The sequence below is a fragment of the Ceratotherium simum genome, chromosome 34 (genome assembly GCF_057802395.1).
Source record: "Ceratotherium simum simum isolate JZ-2026a chromosome 34, ASM5780239v1, whole genome shotgun sequence".
Classification (NCBI taxonomy): Eukaryota; Metazoa; Chordata; class Mammalia; order Perissodactyla; family Rhinocerotidae; genus Ceratotherium; species Ceratotherium simum.
In genome coordinates, this window is record NC_141933.1 from 6,874,334 (window position 1) to 6,894,306 (window position 19,973).

The window sequence follows — 19,973 nt, forward strand, 5'->3', positions numbered from 1 at the left end:
CTGAGGCGCCATCCCTCATCCCAGCTCATTTGATTTATCTTTGCTCCTTCCCAGCCAGAGCTTCAGGGCCCTGCAATCTCTGGGTCAGCGGCAGGGCTTCGAGGTCCTGTTTAATAGCAGCAAAACTAACTCCTCCGCTCTTCATCTTCATGGTTAACGGCGTTGTAAAGGGGCCGTGTCCTTTCTCCCCGCCTTACTGTAGAGATCCAGGCTCAGAGACACAAAACACAAGTCTTAAGAGATTAAATCCTAGGATTCCGACTGAAGTTGGAGGCTTCCAGTTTTTAGGCTCCCAGAATATTTTAAAATACAAGAAATGCCACAAAGGAGGACTGCAAAAATTGTGTTATGTTCCTCTCTGTGACCGTCTGTGTCTTCATTTAGAGGTGATGTCAAAATGACCACCCACATTGTGGATGGGAGCCTAAAAATGACCCTCCTGTGCCCTCCCTGGGCCTGGATCCCACTACCCTCCAAAAGCAAAAGAGAAGTGAGCCAAAGGCAAGGAGGAATCACACAAATCGCCAAGATGGTGGTTGTTTCTAATATTTATTTTTCTGGTTATAAAAGTGACACGTGAAGAGCACTGGCTGGGAGAGAAGGTCTGAGTCCTGCCGGGTCTGGACAGGTCACGTCTCAGAATTCCATTTCCTCCTCTGGGAAGCAGAAGCCCTGCATTGCCCACTCCACAGAGGGCAGTGCCCATCGAATGAAATAACACAGGGGAAGCAGGTGGTAGGCTGGAAAGTGCTGACAAATGCAAAGAGTTAGTGTCACCACCCTCGGCTGAGGTAGCACTAAAGTCCGAGCTCCTGGGCCTCCCCTGGCCTCTAACACGCACACAAATCTTCCTCAAGCCTGGCCAGGTGGGGCCTCACTGGGCCCCCTCCAGAAACGGGCATCGGCTGTGGCCAGCTGGGTGAGGACCTCCTCCAACTGGGGCCCATCCTCCGGGAAGCGCTCAGAGAAGGATCGGATGAGGCCAGCAGCCGAGGCCTCGTACTCAAGAAGCTGCACTTCTGAGCCTGGGAGGGAGATGGAGAGAACACAGCAGAGGGAAAGGTCTTAATACGGAAGCAGAATAATAATCATAATGGCGATCATAACCTTAATTATAGGAGCAGCTAGTTCTTCCTGAGCTCTTACCATGTGCCAAAAATTGTGCTCAGTGTTTTAGGTCAATTATCTAATGTAATTCTTACAATTACTCTATGAGGAAGGAAATATTAAAAGGGGAGCATTCAATGAACTGGTGGATTCATTCATTCATTTGCTTAATAAAGATTTACACCAGGTGCCATGGTAGATGAGACAGACACAGTCCTTGGCCTCCTGAATTACAGTCCAGCAACTGCTTCATCTCTGTCTACTTGTGGGACATTGGGCAAGTCTCAACCTCTCTAAGCCTCAGTTTCCTCATCTATGAAGTGGGGGTGAGCACAGTACCTCTTCTCTCAAGGAGCAGTGGTGACTGAATATTAATGATGCATCGAGTGCTCAACAAAGGCCAGCTACCACCAGCATCATTATTTTTGAGTCTATTTACTCATCTGTTAAATGGGGCTGTTCCAAGGGCACTCATTTAACTCATAGGCTGTTCCGAGGGTCCCCTGAATACTCATGGGAAGCATTTCCCTCTTACACACTTCCACTGCTCTACCCACTCCCAGCACCTCGTGCTCTCTGGCATCGTGAGGGGTATGTAGCTAAGAGCACAGGGTTTAGACAGCCCAAGTCCAAATCCTGGTTCTGCCACTCACTAGCTGTGTGATCTCAGGCAGATACACAGCCCCTCTGTGTCTCAGTTTCCACAAAATGGGGATAACTCCCTCATTGGATTGTTGGGAGTTAATCCATGGAAAGCTTTTACCCAGTGCCTGGCACATGGAAGGCCACAAAAGTTAGCCATCACCACCACCACCATCATCATCATCATCGTCACCATCACCATCATCATCTGCCTCATCATCGTCACCACCACCACCACCACCACCACCATCATCACCATCATCATCATCATCATCATCATCATCACCATCATCATCATCATCATCACAACCTTTGAAAATCCAACCTGTTCCTCAGGCCTACTTTAACCACCACTTCCTCCCCAGAACCTTCCCTGATTCCCTCGAAGGTGGATGCGATCTTCTTTCCTCTAAGTGTTCAGACCACTCTTTATGTCCCTTGGGCGCTCATTAACGCTTCTCATTTGTCTCTGTGTTTTATCATTCCTAATGGGCTTGAACTAACGAGGAGAGGGCCTGGGCCCAAGCCACCTCCTTTTTTTTTTTTTGCTGGGAAAGATTCACCCTGAGCTAACATCTGTTGCCAATCTTCCTCTCTGTTTTTTTTTTCCTCCCCAAAGCCCCAGCACATAGTTGTATATTTTAGTTGTAGGTGCTTCTAGTTCTTCTACGTGAGCCGCCGCCACAGCACAGCTACTGACAGACAAGTGGTGTGATTCTGTGCCTGGCAACTGAACCTGGGCCTGAAGCGGAGCGCACCGAACTTTAACCACTAGGCCATCAGGCCTGACTCCCAATTCACCTCTTGATCCCCAACGGCCCACATAGGGCTGGACAATCAAATCAATGATGATACCGTCCATGTAACAAGCACTTACTATGTGCCTGGCATGATTCATTCATTCATGAATCTCTCAGACGTTGAGCAGCTCCTGTGTGCCAGGCCCTGCACTATGTGCTGGGGACGTGCCTACTGTCATGGAGACGAGACACACAGGAAAATGGCAGATGATGGGCACATGACGAAAATGAAGCTGAGTGACAAAACAGAGAGACCGACAGGGTTCTTTAGGTTGAGGGGTCAGGGTCAGCTTCTCCCAGGAGGTGCTATTGAACAGAGACCTGAATGACAAGAAGGACCGGCCAGCCAAAGATCTGGGGGAGGACAGTGCCTAGCAGAGGGAAGAGTGAATGCAAACACTACAGGAGGGGAGCGAGCTCAGGGGGCTGGAGAAACAGCAAGGCCCGTGTGCCAGGGGGGCAGGGAGCCAGGGAAGAGGGGTTGCTGAGGCCAGCAAGGGGTCAGCAAGGGGTCGGGGCCAAATCCCATGGAGCCGCTGGAGCGCAGGGTAAAGAGGTTGGAAAAAGACTCTTAAATGCTTTTGCCTCACCAGTAGGAGGTAATTCTTTCATTTAACTCTGACAGCTGCCCGGGATATATGGGAGTGAGAGCAAACACTCTTAATTTGACTCTTGGCTCTTCTAGTAAAAAGCTGTAAGCCTTGAGCAAATTACTCCCTGTGCCTCAGTTTCCTTATCTGTAAAATGGGGACAATAAAAATGCCTCCCTCATTGGGTTACTGCAAGGATTTAGAGGTTAACCCATGGAAAGCACTTAGAACTTGAAGGAGGTACGTAATTCGGGTTCACTCCAGCGTCAGCACACAGTCAACACTGGCTTTACGAATGAAGACACCGAAGCCCAGGAAGGTTATATGACTAGGCCAAGGTCACAGGGCAGTTCCGAAGCTCGTGCTCTAACCACCACACGGCACCACCTGTTCTTAGGAGCCTCACGTGACAGGTGTCGGGAAAGATGAGTCAAGGGGTGACAGGAAAGTGAACGCAGCAAGGTGCTGGGACCCCAAGGGCTTTTAATACCAAAGGTGCAAGTGCGATGCACACAGGTCAGGGCTTCTGGAAGTGGAATCACCACCTAAGGGAGAGGGATGGCGGACAGGGATGTGGATCTCTGTCCTGTTCTCTGCCGAGTCACATCGTCCCCTGGGTTCCATTCGTCCTGCTGGGGCCCAACTCACTGCCTGACCTGACCCCGCTCCTGGGCACCGTGATTCTCCGGTACCATGCCCGGCTTCCTCGTAAGTGTGGGCTCTGTCTGTTCCACTAGCCCCTGCTCTGCTGGCCTTCCTCGAACCTGTTGCCCTCTCACAACCAGTGTGACCCCATGTGTGTGGGGTGGGGGCGGTAGTGGTGGTGCTGGTGATGGTGGTGGTGGCAGAAGCCAAGATTTGGGCCTGAGGCTTGGCATGGGGAGGACTGTGGCACGGAGGGAGGAGCCACCCCAGGTAGCCTCCCCTGAGCCCGGGGCCACTCCAGGCCTCCTTTGTGCTCCCACAGTGCCCTGCGTGGCCCCCATTAAAGGAGGCTCAGGAGTCCATTACCTTCGAGGCGAGTGTTGGGCTGAACAATGAGCTTCCGAGCTTCCTTGCGGAGCAGCACCGTGTCCCTGAGGGTGAGGAAGCACTCGGGTGGCGCGTCAGTGACCGCCGCATACCCCTCGTACAGGGCCCGGCCTCCGGCCACATCCCCCGTGGACTTCAGCACCTGTGGGAAGGTAAAGGAGTCAGTGCCTATGATGGGCGCCCACCCCGCGTCCACAGGGCTCTGCCAGGGGCTACAGCCGACTGTGCTCAGCCCTGGACCATATCCACCGTCCAGTAGCACGACTGCGCCGAATGTGTGAGAAATGCAGATCAGGGGCTTCCCGCAGAGTAAGTGCCTGTTAAATGGAAGTAAATGTTTCTCATCTGATTGTCTCATCTGAGCTGTAGACAAGAAAGGCATTACCATCATTCTTTTTTGAATAAAACATTTCACACACACAAAATATACAGTATATATGTGATAAAGAATAATGACACCCATGCAACCACCACCCAGCTCAAAAGTTAGTCCAGGGGCCGCCCCCGTGGCTTAGCGGTTAAGTGCATGCGCTCCGCTACTGGCGGCCCGGGTTCAGATCCCGGGTGCGCACCGACGCACCGCTTCTCCGGCCATGCTGAGGCCGCCTCCCACATACAGCAACTAGAAGGATGTGCAGCTATGACATACAACTATCTACTGGGGCTTTGGGGGGGGCGAAAAACAGAGGAGGATTGGCAATAGATCTTAGCTCAGAGCCGGTCTTCCTCAGCAAAAAGAGGAGGATTGGCATGGATGTTAGCTCAGGGCTGATCTCCCTCACCAAAAAAAAAAAAAAAAAAAGTTATTCCAGTCTCTCTCTCCGTTGACTGCACCATGCAGCCTCCCTGACCTGAGGAAATAGCCCCCAATTCTGTGCTTAGTATTGTCTTGCTTTCCTGGAGTTTTATTCTCAGCGATGTAATATTTACAAATCTGCCTGTAGTCTGTGATTTGCTTTTCCTGCTCGAATTATATTTCAGGTTCATCTGTGTTTGTGCCTGCAGCTACAATCCACCCTTCTCACTGCTGCACAGTAGTCCACTTATGAACACACTACAATTTAATCTCTTCTGTTAATGTGTAACTTGTACTTTTTTTTTTTCATGAGGAAGATTAGCCCTGAGCTAACATCTGTTGCCAATCCTCCTCTTTTTCCTGAGGAAGATTGGCCCTGGGCTAACATCCGTGCCCGTCTTCCTCTACTTTATATGTGGGACGCCACCACAGCATGGCTTGATAAGCGGTGCATAGGTCCGCGCCCAGAATCAGAACCTGCGAACCCCGGGCTGCTGAAGCGGAGTGTGGGAACTTAACCACTACGCCACCGAGCCAGCCCCTGTAACTTGTGCTTTTGCCATTCCGTGCTGCTGTGGACATCGTTGTATGACGAACAGATGCGGGTTTCTCCAGGAGAATCTATGGTGTGGAGGTCAGGTGAAGGCTCAACCTTAAAGGACGATGCTCACACTGTTTCCCAAAGCTGTCTCACTAATCCACCCTCCCAGGAGCCGTGAAGGCAGCCCTCATCGCTCAGCATACCAGGTTGGTGTCGGCAGTTTTTCGTTTTTGCCAAGCTGGTGGATGTAAGTCTCTTGTCATTCAAGCTGTACTTGCCTGATTACTCATGAGGTTGAACATCTTCCTGTGAGTTGGTGGGCTATTCATTTTCCTTCTTTCTTGTCTGCTTTTGGGTTGACTTTTAGAGTTACACTCTCTATTTCTACTCTTTTAGAGTTTATAGAGTTTATTTCTATAAACTTCATCAAGTCTGAAGCTATTTAATATATTTATCCTCCTCTCAAATTATAAAAGGATCTTATAGTACCTACTCCAATCTCATGACTATATGCTGCTGTGGCCCAGTATTTAATTATCTTTTTTAACCCCACAAATTGAACTTTTTTTGTGTGTGTGTGTGAGGAAGATCAGCCCTGAGCTAACATCCATGCCAATCCTCCTCTTTTTTTGCTGAGGAAGACTAGCCCTGGGCTAACATCTGTGCCCATCTTCCTCCACTTTATGTGGGACGCCACCACAACATGGCCTAACAAGCAGTGCGTTGGTGTGTGCCCAGGATCCGAAGCCCGGGCCGCCAGCAGCAGAGCGCGCGCACCCAACTGCTACGCCATGGGGCCAGCCCCTCACAAATTGAACATTTTTATTGCTTTATAGAGTTTATGGTGTTTAGGTTTACCCTCATGTTTACTATTCACATTACTTATTTCTTCTTCTGTAAAACTACTGCTGAGGACGCCATCCATTCTGCTGAAAGATTCCTCTTGTACAGAGACCCAGCTGGTTCAGTCTCTAGAACAGAACGCTCTCTGTCACAGTTCAATACTGGCCTAGGATTTGGCAGATTTGATTCCTTCATCTAGTGACTTACTGTTATTATTAATGAACCATTTTGGAATGATTTTAGCTATACAGAAAAGTTGCAAAGACAGTACAGAGTTCCCATGTGCCCCTTACATAGTTGGTCCATTACTATTAACTCAACTCTAGACTTTATTTAGATTTCACAAGTTTTCCCACTAATGTCCTTTTCTAGTTCAGAATCAAATCCAAGACACCACACTGCATTTTGCATCTAATGATTTTTAATTTCTAATTTTATTTTACTTTAACAGCCAAACACATATCTTTTATGAAAAAATGCCTTAAATCCTTTCTGGAAATAGGTGGGAATATAATCATAGAGATATTTGCTGGAGTAAAGGCTGGGTCTTCTATTGGTTGAAAAAGCCGGCAGGACCCTGCTCCAGTGGAAGGTACTACCCCATAAAGAGTAGCTTATCAGCGGTGCTCGAATTTTGTTGAGTGTCAGAGTGACCTGGCAGGCTAGTAAACATGCAGATTCCTGGGCCCTGCTCTCAGAATTTCTGACTCAGGAGGTCTGGGGTGGGGCCCAAGAGTCTGCATTTCTAACCTGCTCCTGGGTGATGCTGATGCTGCTGGTCCCTGGACCACACTTTGTGTCACACTGGCTTGGATAACACGACATTCTATTTGCTCAGCTCCATATGTATGTTGTTTCATTTAGTTCCTGCTAGGTGAGGCAGGTGGTGTATTCCACTTGACAAATGAGAAAATTAGGGCCCAGCGAGACAAAGTATGTTCCCCCAATTACACAGCGGGTTAGTACTGGCACCAGAACCTCAAAGGTCTCCCCACTCTAAGCACCCCTACCGGGGAGGGAAGCCAGGTCCGTGCTGACCACTGTGCTTCACTCACCAAGCTCCAGGCCTCCCTCCGTCCCTCAACACAGCAAGCTCATTCCAGTCCTAAGACCAGCCTTTGTGCTTTCTGTTCCTTTTGTTCTCAGACCTTCTCATCGCTGGCTCCTCCTTGGCACTCAAATTCCAGCTTAAATGCCACCTCCTCCAAGAAGCCTTCCCTGATCGCCCAGGCTAACATGGCTCTGCGATCTCACTCACTGTCACATCACCCAGTGTTATTGTCTTTACAGCTCTTGTCATCATCTGAAATTATCTTGTTCACTTGTTTACATGTTTATTGTCTACCGTCCCTCACGACAATATCAGAAACTGCTCATAGCTTATTCTCAGTGCCTGGCACATGGTAACATTTGGTATATAGATTCGTCCAGTGAATGAATGGATGGATCAGGAGGCTATGAAAATAGTGTCACAGGATGGGGAGATAGGGTGAGGCTGGAAGCGAGAGGCCTCCACTTACCTGGAGTCTCCGCAGGAACCGCTCTAGGGCGGGCTTGCCCACGGACCGTATCTTGCTGCGGTCAAGGCGGACTCGGGCATCTGGGCGCCCATCGGAGCCTGTGGTGGGAGTGACGGTAACGAGTCCCTCGCCAGCCTCCAGCAAGACCCTCAGGATCACAAACCGGGCCTGCATGTGGGCCTGCCAGGGCCAAAGAGAAGGAATCATTTGTAGCCCTGAGATAAGACATACCAAGAGCTGGTTCCAAGGCCCCCTAGGTAGTGTGTTCGTTAATTGTCAATTACTATGATCGTTTTATTCTCCCCAACTCTGTGGGTCCTTTTCTGCCTGTTCTTCTCCCCTCAAATGCTTCCTCCCTCTTCTGCTCACAAGGGAGGGCAGGCTGCCCTGGGGGACAGGGAGGCCATTGCCAGGCAGGAGCCGGAGCCCTGTGCAGCCGCTTGTCGCCCACCCTCTGCTGCTCCAAACCCCACCATGATGACAGCAGTCACCCCAGAAGGTCCCTCGCCACCAGGACCCCTAGCACTTTCTCCTCCACAATCTTGTTTGTGTTCAACGGGGGGACCAAGTAGGCATCATATCCCCAGTTTACAGATGACCAAACAGATGCCCAGAGAGGTTAAGTGACTTTCTCAGGGTCACACAGCTGGTAAGGGAGAGCCAGGACTCAGACCCAAGTTTCCTGACTCTAAAATGTGTGTTCTTTTGATGATATAAGATTGTCTCCTCAAAACATACTTATTTGACTTTTTGGAACATTTCTATTGCTTGCCCTATTTCCACAGTACATCTCATAACCAACTGGTGCAGCCTGACGGCTCTGGAGGCAGGCTGCTTGGATCTGAACCCTGGCTCCGTTACTTACCAGTGAGTTACCTAATCTTTGTGCCTCAATTTCCTCATCCCTAAAATGGGGGTAATAATAGTACCTACCTCCTGGGGTTGATAATGGGAACAAATTATCAAATGGGAGTTAATTCACATAAAGTGCTTAGAACTGCATGTGATACAGAATAAGTCCTATGCAAGTCATCTAGTAATAGTCATAGTAAAATCATCTCATCTGATTCGTCCTCAAAGGTGGGCTGGGAGGTTGTCACTACCACTTCACAGACGGGGACACTGAAGTTCACAACAGTGATGTGACTTGCCCCCATATGCAACGGAGTCTGGGATTAAACCCAGTTCATGTGCCTCGTGGGTATGGCTGTCCCCTCCCTACACCCAGAACCCTGATCTTGGCCCCCACCGCAGGCTGCCCCGCTCCTGAGGGCTTCCCCGGCCCCACCTGTCTCCAGCTGGAGGTCTCAGGGGTGTAGAACTCCAGCGCGAGCAGCCCAGCGCGAACCATGTTGAGCCAGTTCACGTAGATCACATCTTCTGCATCAGCCCCCTCAAAGCCAAAGATCCTGGGGAAGGAGGTGGGGGGTGGGTCTGAGGCTGCCTAGGCCCTTCCTGTGCTCCCTGCCGGCATCCCCTCAGCGCAGAGGAGGCCCGCCCCCCAGGCCTGCTGCTCGTACTCCAGCACTTGGGGGTGGAGGCAGAGGTAGAGGCCCACGCTCTCGGCCCGGCACTCTTCATAGCTGGAGGCGATGGTGCTGAACTTGCTGTCCCAGGTCTCACCGCTCCGGTACCAGCTCTGAATCTGGTGGGGAGGCCCACAAAGCGGTTTAGGGGCAGCTGCCACCCCACCTGTGCCCACCCTCTCAGCATCCTGGGGCTCCGCCAAGGCCACCCTCACCTGCTCCCCCGTCTCGGGGTTGACCACTGTCTCCTGGTCAAAGTTGAATGCTCCTTTCTCATCCTGTGGGAGAAGGGTCACAAACATGGGGCAGGTGAGGGAAAGGTGCCCCTGCCCCGGTCCAGGTCTTCAGCCCCAGGATCCCAGGGCCTGAGGCGCGACTCAGAAAGGTGAGCCAGGGAGCAGCGAGCCGACGACAGGAGCAGCAGATCCACTGACATACCGCTGCCTCCGATCCTGAGTCCTGTGACACCGGCTGCCCTCTTAGCCCCCAGGAGGTGGAAGAACCAGAGCCACTGCCCCACTGCACAGAGAGGGGCCCTGAGGGCCAGAGAGGGGAGGGACCTGCCCACAGTCATATGAAGACCCAGAGCATCTCCAGAGCCTAGTCGGAGATGTCCCAGTGGGTGGGCCAGAGAGCTTGGCTGCTCCTCCCCGACGTGCCTCCTGGCCCCTCTCCCAGTGCTGGCAGAGGAGCCCCCAGCACGTGATTCTCTACCTCGAACAAGGGTCACCCTCACCGTCCTCTCCCTGTGCCAAGTGTCTTTTGTGCATCATCCATTTAATCCTCACAACCACCCTCTGGCAGACATTCTATTATCAGCCCACTTCACAGAGGAGGAAACTGAGGCTCAGAGACTAAGAGCTCCAAAGCGGAATCAGAGCACATAACCTCTGTGCACCGTCTCTTAACAATAACATCCATTTCCAGAGGGCCTATCGTGTGTCAGGCAAACCGCAAGCCTTTCTATCCGGCTTCACTTTTATTCCTTACATCAGCCCATACAGCAGGGGTCAGGAACCCCATTTTACAGATGGGCCAACTGACGATTGGTGAGGGGAACTGACTTATCCAAGACCACAGAGTGGCCACATTTGTCCCCACTTTCCTGTGACTTCAAAGCCTGGACAAGGCTCGATGCCAGGCTGCTGCCCCCATCAGTTGCTCTCTGAATCCCCATGACTTCCAGGCCCAGCTCCAGCCATTCCCCTTTTAGGGAGGCAGCCCCACCCCACAGGGAGCAGGCCCAACGGAACTCCACTCCCTCTGATGTCCTCGCCCTGCCCATCTTGGGTCACCTCTGTGCAGCTCCGCGCTGGGGGTCGATAATGGGCTCTTCTCAGCCTGCCAGAAAGGCTGTCTGTCTTTCTCATATTCCCCAAGCATGTGCCAAGGGGGCTCCAGCCACTCTGGCCAGATGGCAGGAAGGGGCTGCCCTGGGGAGAAGGGGCTCCCTACAACACCTGGAAAGGTACAGGCCCCAGGGAACAGCAGTGCATACACAGTCAGTGCTGCAGCCTCAGGACTGGGAGCATCCAGAGACGACCCCCTCTCAGCCTCTCTGTCCCCAGGGCTGTCTGAGTCACACTCTCAGGGCAGGCTTCCGTGGCCTGGGCCAAGCAATTCGTCCGAAAGACTCTGTGGTTAGGGGACCTCAGCTGGACTGTCCCACAGGTCACACTCAATCCTTGCACCCACTCTGTCCTTGCAGTTCCTGGGACATCTTGGGGGAGGGCGAGGCAGGGACTTCCCTCTTAAGGGGCCATTTTCCCCACCTGACCCAAAGCCCCCGAGGGTAAAGACCAGAGCAGCTTCACCCCCGGGAGGGCTGATCACGGGGAGGGGGGCTGTAGGCCTGGGCACGTGCTCACCTGCACGAAGAGCTTGCCGCTGCCATGGCCCAGCAGCTCGTGCAGTCCCACCTGCACGTCAAAGGAGGGTCCCTTCCAGCGGAGGTACAGGTCCTGCCAAGGCAAGCAGAGACCCACGCTGTCCACTGTCCCACCACGGCCACGTAGCCTGCCAATGTCCCCTCTGCCAAGCCGAGGGCCCGTCATGACGCACGTGTTGGTAAAGGCCTGCTACACGCCAGGCTCCACGCTGGGTGCCGCACGGCCCATCATCCTCCCAACACCTGGGAGGAAGGGACTGCCTCCACTGATTGACAGGTGAGGAAACCGGCTCTGAAGTCACAAGGCCACACGGCCAAGAAGTGGGAGAGCCAGGACGGAAGCCATGCTCTTTCCTCTCCACTCCACTGGAGAGGAGCTAAGGTCAGCTGAGGTCAGGCCAGGCCCAGCCCTGACCCTCGCGCTGCCAGTGCCCACCTTGTCATCCTCCTCCAGGAAGGTGAGCTTCTCCCGCTGCGTGGTGTAGGACACAGCCAGCACGTTCCCCAGCGACACGTTCTTAAAGCCTTCTGTCTGCCTCAGGTCATCGTCTGGAGGAGAAGGTGGGGAGGGGACCAGGGAGAAGGGGCAAAGGTCAAGGGTCGCAGACAAGAAGTCTAGACAAGAGGAATGGGCTGGGATGGTGAAGTGAGCAGGTAATTTGTGGCCAGGGTGAGTGTGTGGAGGGGGAGTGGGCAACCCTAAATGGAGGCTCTTGGGGGCTTGGGGCGACTGTCCTGGTTTGAGGGGCCCGAGGAAACTCACAGTTGGGGATGTTGATGCCGGCGGGGATGCCGGAGCCAGCGAAGGTGAGAACATCCAGGGAGGTGAAGTCGGGGGTGAGGAACTTGTCCTTCTCGAAGGCTGGGGGCCAGGGCAGCTCCTTCAGCAGCTGCTCCGCGCTTGCCACCAGCCATTCAAACTTGGCGCTCATGGCCTTGTTCACCATGGCCACGAAGCCTGCAGAAGAGGGAGGGGTGCCATGGGTTGGCAGGGTGCGGGAGGGGTCCCACACTCTACTCAACCCTCCTACCCCTCCAGCCATCACGCATTTATTGAATGCCTGCTGTGTGCAGTGACCCTGTGCTGGCCACTCGGGAGAGCAGTGACCCAGGCCTGGGCCCTGCCTTCATGGAAGTCATGGTCTAGGGTGGGTGGGGTGTGGAGAGAAGGCTTCACTGGGTAACATCTGAGATGGATCTTGAAGGAGTTTGTGGGGAACACAGAGTGGGTGGTGGGGAAAGGATCAAATTCCCAGCGGAAGGAACTGCATGAGCAAAGAGAGATGCTCTTCTCTTTGGGGGACCTGTGAGCTGTCATGCATGGCAAGAGCTTCCGGCTTGTGAGTGAGGCTGCTGCACAGGAGGACTGGGACTGATCCTTTTAGATTTAGTGCAGTTCGAGTTCCTGGCTCTAAGTAGTGTTTCCAAAATTGCACTCCACAGAACAGGTTTTCTATGAGATCCTTCATAAAGAAAGAGCTCCCTGGTCAAATAAGTTTGGGCAACACTATATACTCTATTTCCAACTTCTTACAGGTTCCTAATGCACATCTGCATATTAAAGGTACTGAAGAGCACTGCAGACAAGACCCCTTGCTGCTTAGCACTGAACCTTTCTTGGTGTAATTCCTGTTAACACTGCATGGACTAAACCTTGGAAAGGCCTGGCCTAGACTACTGGCTAGTCAGGCTCTTGAGAAGAATGGGTTAACCTGGCCAACAGTCAGGCTTGGCAAAGCCTCCCTGTCTGGATCCCCCTGTCAGGTGGAATCGTCACACCAGGCCAGGAAGACAGGATGATCAAAATGGCAAAGAAGGAAAAGCAACCTAAATGTCCAACAATTGGGGATTGGTTAAATAAATTCGGGGGCAGCTATAAGATGGCACACCATGCAACTGTTAGACATATAGTATAAGATCAAATGTCGTGGGAAATTATTTATGATATATTCTGAATACTATGCAGCTATTAAAAAGAACGTGTTAAGTCTATAGGTACTGATATGGAAAGATATGCAAGATATACTGTTAAGTGAAAAAAGTAAGTAGCAGAACAATACATGAGTATAACCTCATTCACCTGGACGAATTAAAAGTAACGTGTGTGTGTGTGTGTGTGTGTGTGAACGCTTAAACAAAGGTCTAGAAGGATCTGTACTCAACTGTGAACCGTGGTGACCTCTGAAGGGGAATGATGTAGGGGAGGGTAGTAGTGGAGGGACTTCAATATTGTTCCCATTACTTACAACCAACATGGATTTTTAAATTATACCCATACGCATACACACACACACGTTTATAAACACTTATAGCTCTATACAAAAAGAAAAGACAAGAAGTATAGTCCAAATTTAACCTTGGGGTAGGTGCAATCACAGTTGACTGTATTTTCAAAAATTTTGACCATGAATATGGAACATCTTTCTAATAATCACAGTAAGTTACGTGAAGAAGGAGCTTCTGAGATGGAGGCTGCTTAAGAGGCCCTGGGGTCCCAGCCCGAGAAGGCCCGGCTGAGCTGCTGCTGGTGAGTCAGCACCCAGACAGGAGAGCTGCAGCTGTGCACACCTGTCTCCCCTCAGGCCCCCGGACCACATGCCCCCTCATGCATCGTCCCTGGGCCTGGATCTGTGGACTCAGATCCAAGGCCCCTGGACGGCTGTTGAGGCTTTCCTCTCTCCTTCCAGGCTCATCTGTCTGGCTTCTGGCAGTTGGATGGTCCAGCCTCTCCAGCCAGGGTCTGGGGAGGATAAGGCTTGGCAGAGACAAGTCTAATCCTCAGGCTGGATGCCCTGCCTTGCACAGGTAGGTCCCATGGGGGCATGGGCAGGGGGCCAAGGCAGCAGGGATGACAGCAGCCGAGTCAAGTTCACAGACATAATGTTAATTGTGCTCCCATTCACCCGGGGCCTTTTATGTGCCTGGCATTGTGCTGAGCAGCCTGCATACAGCACCTCACTTCCCAGGACACCCAAAAGGGAGTGCCTGATGCTCAGGGGTGGGGTTCACTGGCCCAAGGTCACACAAGCTGAGCTTGGAACGGATGGAGCCTGTGCCCAGACCACACACCAGCACAGCAAAGTGGCTCGGACCCAGGGCGCCTGTGCCTCAGTTCTCACGTCTGTAAAGTGAGGACAGAAATCCTCATGGGATGATGGTGTCTATATGAGCTAATATAGGTAAGTACCCAGGTAATACAGGTAACTCGTCAACGCTGGCTGCTGTTTCTGTTATTATTACTGCCAAGCAGGGAGGGGAGACCCTCAGGGGACACGGGGTAAGGGTTTCCAACCTGACCTCCCTCCTCCCAGAAGTTACCTTCAAACTCTCCACGGGAACCAAAGGGGTCTCGGTAGCTCTCGATGAAGCCGATGTAACTGGGGGAGAGAAGGGCAGAGCTGGAGGAGGGGCGGGCAGGAGCAGGTGGGCGGGGGTGAAGGCTGGGCACCTCACCTCTCCACAATGGGGCCTTTGTCCTGGATCCAGAAGCGGGAGCCCCTCTTGTGGGCCTCAATGGAGCCCTGGGTGAAGCTCTCTACGTACTGGGCCAGCATCTGCTCCTGGTGGCTGTTGGCTGCATACGCCTGGGGGTGAGCAGGGTCCGTCAGCCTCAGGCCACCCGCCCGTCCCCATCCCCCTGCCTTTGCTGCCCTGCGGGGTCCGCAGCCCACGCACCTCATTCCCCACCAGCCCTACCTTGGCTTTCTCCAGGTGTTCCACCACCTTCTGGAGGATGGGCGCATAGTCCCCCCGGGTCACCTGGAAATGGCTCCCCCGGAATGCGTAGCTCTTCAGCTTGGAAGTCATTTCGGAGTCCAGAGAAGCCTCTGAGGGAACAGGGATCACTCAGGGAAAAGGCTAGTGGGAGACACACCAGCACCCCACCCTCTCCCTACGACACTCTTACTCTAAGATCTCACACACGTATAAAGCACTTAGAACACTTCATGTTATATAATATATATATACTTTAGGATGAAACTTTATACTAATTTTTGTAGGCCAAAAAGTACATATTATGTAACATGAAATGTCCTAAGTGCTTTACATGTGTTAACTCATTTAACACATCAACTCTGGGGAGAGAGGGAAATTATTATCTCCACTTCATAGATGGGGAAACTAAGGCACCGAAAGGTCAAGTAAGTTGTTGAAGGTCACATGGCAGCATGTGGCAGAGCAGGATTCAAACCCAGTTCAGCAGATCGTATCTTAAAAGACAGCCATACCCTAAACGTAATCACAAGGGGCCTTATAAGGAGACAAAAGTGTGAATGGGAATTGGAGATGTGATGACAGAAGAAAGAGGTTGGAGGGATGTGGGGAAGGGGCCATGAGCCAAGGAAGGCAGGCAGCCTCCGGCAGCTGAAAGAGGCAAGGAAACAGATTTCCCCTGCAGGCTCCAGAAGGGACTGGAGTCTTGATTTAGACTTTGGACCTCCAGAACTGTAACAGAATAAATTTATGTTGTTTTATGCCCCTAAATTTGTGGTGATTTGTTACAGAAGCAATGGGATACAAATACACTGTTGTGTATTGTATTTTGTTGGTTGTCTCTGATCCCTATAATAGACTTCTAGGTTATATGAAAAAAACATTTTTTTAAGATAGCCACAGTATCTCCCATCTCCCAATGTGACTTCTCCCATCAGGACGAGGGGACTATATTCCCTCCTCTTGAAGTGGGGCAGGCTTGTGACAACACAGAAGCAAAGCCACGTGACTGCCAAGGCTAGGTCATAAAAGGTGACACAGCTTCTGCCTGGCTTTCTTGGGACGCCTGCTCTTGGAGCCCAGCCGCCGTGAGCAATATGAAGTAGCCACGGGAGGCAGTCGGGTTGATGGGCCCAGCTGAGGTCCCAGCGAACAGCCAGCCAGCATCTACTGCTGGACGTGTGAGTAAGGGAGCCTGCAGATGATTCCAGCCCCTAGCTGTCGAGTCACCCCCAGCCTCCAAGTCTCCCCAGCTGAGGCCTCAGGCATGGTCAACCAGACATGAGCTGTTCCTACCGTGCCCCATCCAAATGCCTGGCCCACAGTGCGTGAACACGAGAAGGTGGGTTTATATCACTAACTTTTGGGGGCGTTTGTTACACAGCAACAGATAACTGATACACTCAGGCAGCCTCGCCCCAGAGCCACACTCTTAACCACTGTCCTACACTGCATCTTATACTAAAGTATAGGCCCAGCTTATATGCCGGTGTGATCTACTCCTATTCGTTTGAACCCAATATCCTTTTCTCTAGTCAAACAGAACGACTTGCTAATCCCTAAACCCTCCCACCACCCTGCTCTGGCTCCTGCTGTTCCATCCACTAGGAGGGCAGTTCCTCCCATCTTCATTTAGTCACACACTGAGTATCTCGAGTATCGACCAAGTGCGAGCCGCTGGGGAGACAATGGTGAATGAAACACGCAGTTCCTCCTCTCAAGGAGCTTGTGGTCAACAGGACAATCATTGGGAAATTACTGGGGGTGCTGATGGGAAAAGAGAAGGGCCTGGACTCAGTTATGGGAAGACAGGGGTAGGTCCTGGAGGAGGTGATGTCCACACATGGCCTAAAGGATGAGCAGGTGGTCATCAGGTGAACACCTAGAGGGGAGGGAGGACATTCCAGGTGGGAACGGGGAACAGACTGTGCAAAGGCCTGGGGAGGGTTTTCAGGGAATTGGAAGCTGCTGAGCATGGCTGGGGCACAGGGTCTAAGTGGGAGGCTGGGGGCAGATATGAGGCTGGAGGCTGAGAGGTGGGAGGTGGGCGGGGAAGGGAGGGCCAGGTTGCAAAGATCGTCATAGGGGCCTGGAGGTTTCTGTCCACACTCCATCCATTTCCTCCTCACTTGGTAACAAACCCCAGTTTTCTTTTGAGAACCCCCCACCACTACCATCTCCAGTTCAGGTGGTGAGAGGGGCTGACCTCATCGCCTGGCTCTGAGGTAGGCTTAGGACCAGGTCTCGCTAATCAGAGACCTGGCCCTTGACCACAGGGATTGGTTCACAGATAAATACGGGACCCAAAATAGAGAAACTAGAGCCACTTCCAAACCTTATGAAGAAACTCCTGGGAGAAAAGGGCCTCTTTCTAAAGAATGACCAGGCTGGTGGCTATCAGGCCCTGTGTGAGGAGCAGCCTGCTGTGGATGAAGGCATAGAGAGCCAAGCCAAGAGATGGAGAGAGAAATTTCTGAGAATACTCTCTGAGCAGCTGGATCCAGCTGTGCCTGAAGCCATCATACCCTGGGCTTTTTAATTACCCAAGCCTGTAAAGTCCCCTTTCGGTTTAGGCAAATTTGAAATAGGTTTCTTCACTTGTAAGCAAAGAGTTCTGAATGACAGAGCCCTTAGAAGTGGATTTGGGCTTTAACCTGAGGGTACTTTGAGAGATATTTAGGAAGCAGAGTTTAATAAGTTCACCATCTCCACCTTTCTATATTCTCCCTAACCTCCAAGACACATATGGTCACCTCTTCCATTAAGCCTTCACTGATGTGCGGTTTGGATTTCTCCTCTAGGCTGTTATGGGACGTATGGTCCAGCCTGAATCCCCACTGTTTACGTGGATCGTTATCTTCTGTGCCACTGCCTGGAGGATGGGCACCATGCCCAACACAGCCCCGACCAGAGGCTTGTGGCAATGACATTCGTCAAGTGGAACAGAACTCCCCCCCGACCCTTGTGTCTCCCCTCATATCTTTACTGTCACCCCAGCACCGGGCTAGGAGTGCTCACCTCACAGGAACCACCGCAGGCTGAGCACAGCACGGAGCTGGGCGCCCAGTGAGTCTTCGATCAACACCCGCCATAACTATTACCACTGTTGTTCCCAGCGCCTACCCCATGACCTGCCCAACCCTGTCCTCAGTTCTGGCCCCTCCACCCCAGTCCAGGAATGTTAAGGAGGGAGCAGAAGGGGCGTGCAAAGCGGCTCACCTGGGCCAAGCACAGACGCCAGCCGCACCTCGTAGCGTGGCTTCCCATCCTGGTCAACCTCCTTGAAGAGCCGTGTATTGTAGGCACTGAGGTTCTGGAAAAGACCAGGGCAGAGGTTTGGGGGAGGGTACATCCAGAGGGTGCTGTGGAGTGGGGAGCAGGGGGAATGAGTCACACCAGGGAGAGGAGATACAGAGGCAAAGTAGGCCTGGGCCTCCGGGGGGCTGGCCTGAGTCGGCTGGGACGGGAGGGAGCAGGGTGGGTAGACTCTCCTGCTCCGCTCAGTACACTGAGCACTAACTTTTACTAAGCACTGACTCGACTGTGCCAGGCACTGCATGACCTCAGCTAACCCAGGGCTATGTGAGGCAGGCCCCATTTCACAGACACAGAACCTGGTCGCACATCTGCTGAGCAGCTGAGCTGGGCGGTGAGACTGACACGGAGACTCCAGAGTCCCGTGGGCAGCGGTGCTGATGCTCTGTGCCGTCCTGCCCTGAGGCTGTCCGAAGGCCCTTCAGCCTGGGGTGGGGCAGGGGCAGCTCCATTGGGGCACACATGGGGATGTCTTCCTCATTTGAGCCAGGATGACTCTTAGACAAGGGGTTCCCAAGTCTTCTCCACCCGGAGGACCCAGGATGCCCATGTCTCTAGGCCCAAGCTGAGACCCAGAATGGGTGCCAGTGGTGAGGGGGCCCCATCAAACCACGGCCCCAAGTGCCCCAACCCGCAAACCTGTGAGTCCAGAAAGTCTTGGGCCAGTTTGGCATCTTCCATGGTACAATCCCCAGAGAAATAGGTGGTGATTCCCTGTTGGGGAAGGCAGCAGACGAGAAAGAGGATTTGCTGAAGTCAGGGGGCTGCAGGGGTGGCTGGCGAATCTCTGCCCAGAGCACCCTCTCCAGCCCCAGGCTTCCTGCACCTCCTCTCAGCAGCTTCCGCCCTGTCCCCCTCCATCTCTTTCCAGCGGGAAAAATTGTAACACAAACAACAGACAGAGGCCCATCTCCGGCCTTCCTGCAGCTCTGCTCCAGCCTCGCACAGGCTGGCCTGCCCCTAAGGCTTGCTGTGCCCCTCACCCCACACAGTCCCAAGCAGCCTCCAGAGGTGGGAAGCCTGGGCCCCCTCCTTTCCCATCCTCCTCTCCTCAGCGCCCTCCAGCTCTCAGTTCTCTCCTTCCCTCTTCCTGCACACAGCATCCCAGGATGTCACAACTGGGAGGGCATCCAGAAACCATTTCATCCAATCTGCTTCCCATTTTACAGATGACAAGACTGAGGCCCGCAGTGGGGAGCATCTTTGCCTCAAGAGTTTGAGGCAAAGCCCACTTCCTCCCCATCAGGTACCCGTCCCTCCATACTAGGAAGCCTCAAAGGACGTCCTCCACTCCTCTGTACGGTTGGGGCCTCACCTCCTTCCCCAGCCCAAGGTGTCGAAGCCTTGACTCCAGAGAGAACATGAGGTCCCCGCAGGTCTGCCAGAGGCCCCTGACTTCTTCTGGGTGCTGCTGAGCGGCCTCACTCCCCAAGATCACACGTTCCAGTTTCTCCTGCAGGGGAAGAGAGGCCATTGGCCCAGCCACACCACCCAAACCTGCCTTCTGGAGCCTCCACATCCACTCCAAGCTCTTCCCCCACAGTCTAAGACCTTCCAGCTCAAAGTGTGGTTGATGGACCAGCAGCACTGGCATTGCTGAGAAATACTGAACCTCGGGCCCCACCGTAGACCTGCTCCATCAGAAGCTGCATTTCAACA

General features: G+C 52.8%; 1 protein-coding gene across 6 annotated transcripts in view; it reads right to left on the reverse strand.

The window, feature by feature from the left end:
- Positions 1-533: 533 nt before the first annotated feature.
- Positions 534-19,973, reverse strand: part of DPP3 (dipeptidyl peptidase 3) — a 31,223-nt gene continuing 11,783 nt past the window's right edge. For all 6 annotated transcript variants that reach the window (XM_004437665.3, XM_004437664.3, XM_087422595.1 and 3 more), the window contains exons 4-18: positions 19,630-19,767; positions 18,954-19,028; positions 18,219-18,312; positions 14,982-15,112; positions 14,739-14,869; positions 14,604-14,662; positions 12,049-12,243; positions 11,722-11,834; positions 11,266-11,358; positions 9,613-9,675; positions 9,392-9,516; positions 9,160-9,280; positions 7,872-8,051; positions 4,151-4,313; positions 534-1,025 (exon numbers count right to left, since the gene is read on the reverse strand). In XM_004437665.3, the coding sequence (XP_004437722.3) occupies positions 853-1,025; positions 4,151-4,313; positions 7,872-8,051; positions 9,160-9,280; positions 9,392-9,516; positions 9,613-9,675; positions 11,266-11,358; positions 11,722-11,834; positions 12,049-12,243; positions 14,604-14,662; positions 14,739-14,869; positions 14,982-15,112; positions 18,219-18,312; positions 18,954-19,028; positions 19,630-19,767 (1,854 nt within the window). In that variant the 3' untranslated portion in view covers positions 534-852. The remainder of the gene's footprint in view (positions 1,026-4,150; positions 4,314-7,871; positions 8,052-9,159; positions 9,281-9,391; positions 9,517-9,612; positions 9,676-11,265; positions 11,359-11,721; positions 11,835-12,048; positions 12,244-14,603; positions 14,663-14,738; positions 14,870-14,981; positions 15,113-18,218; positions 18,313-18,953; positions 19,029-19,629; positions 19,768-19,973) is intronic.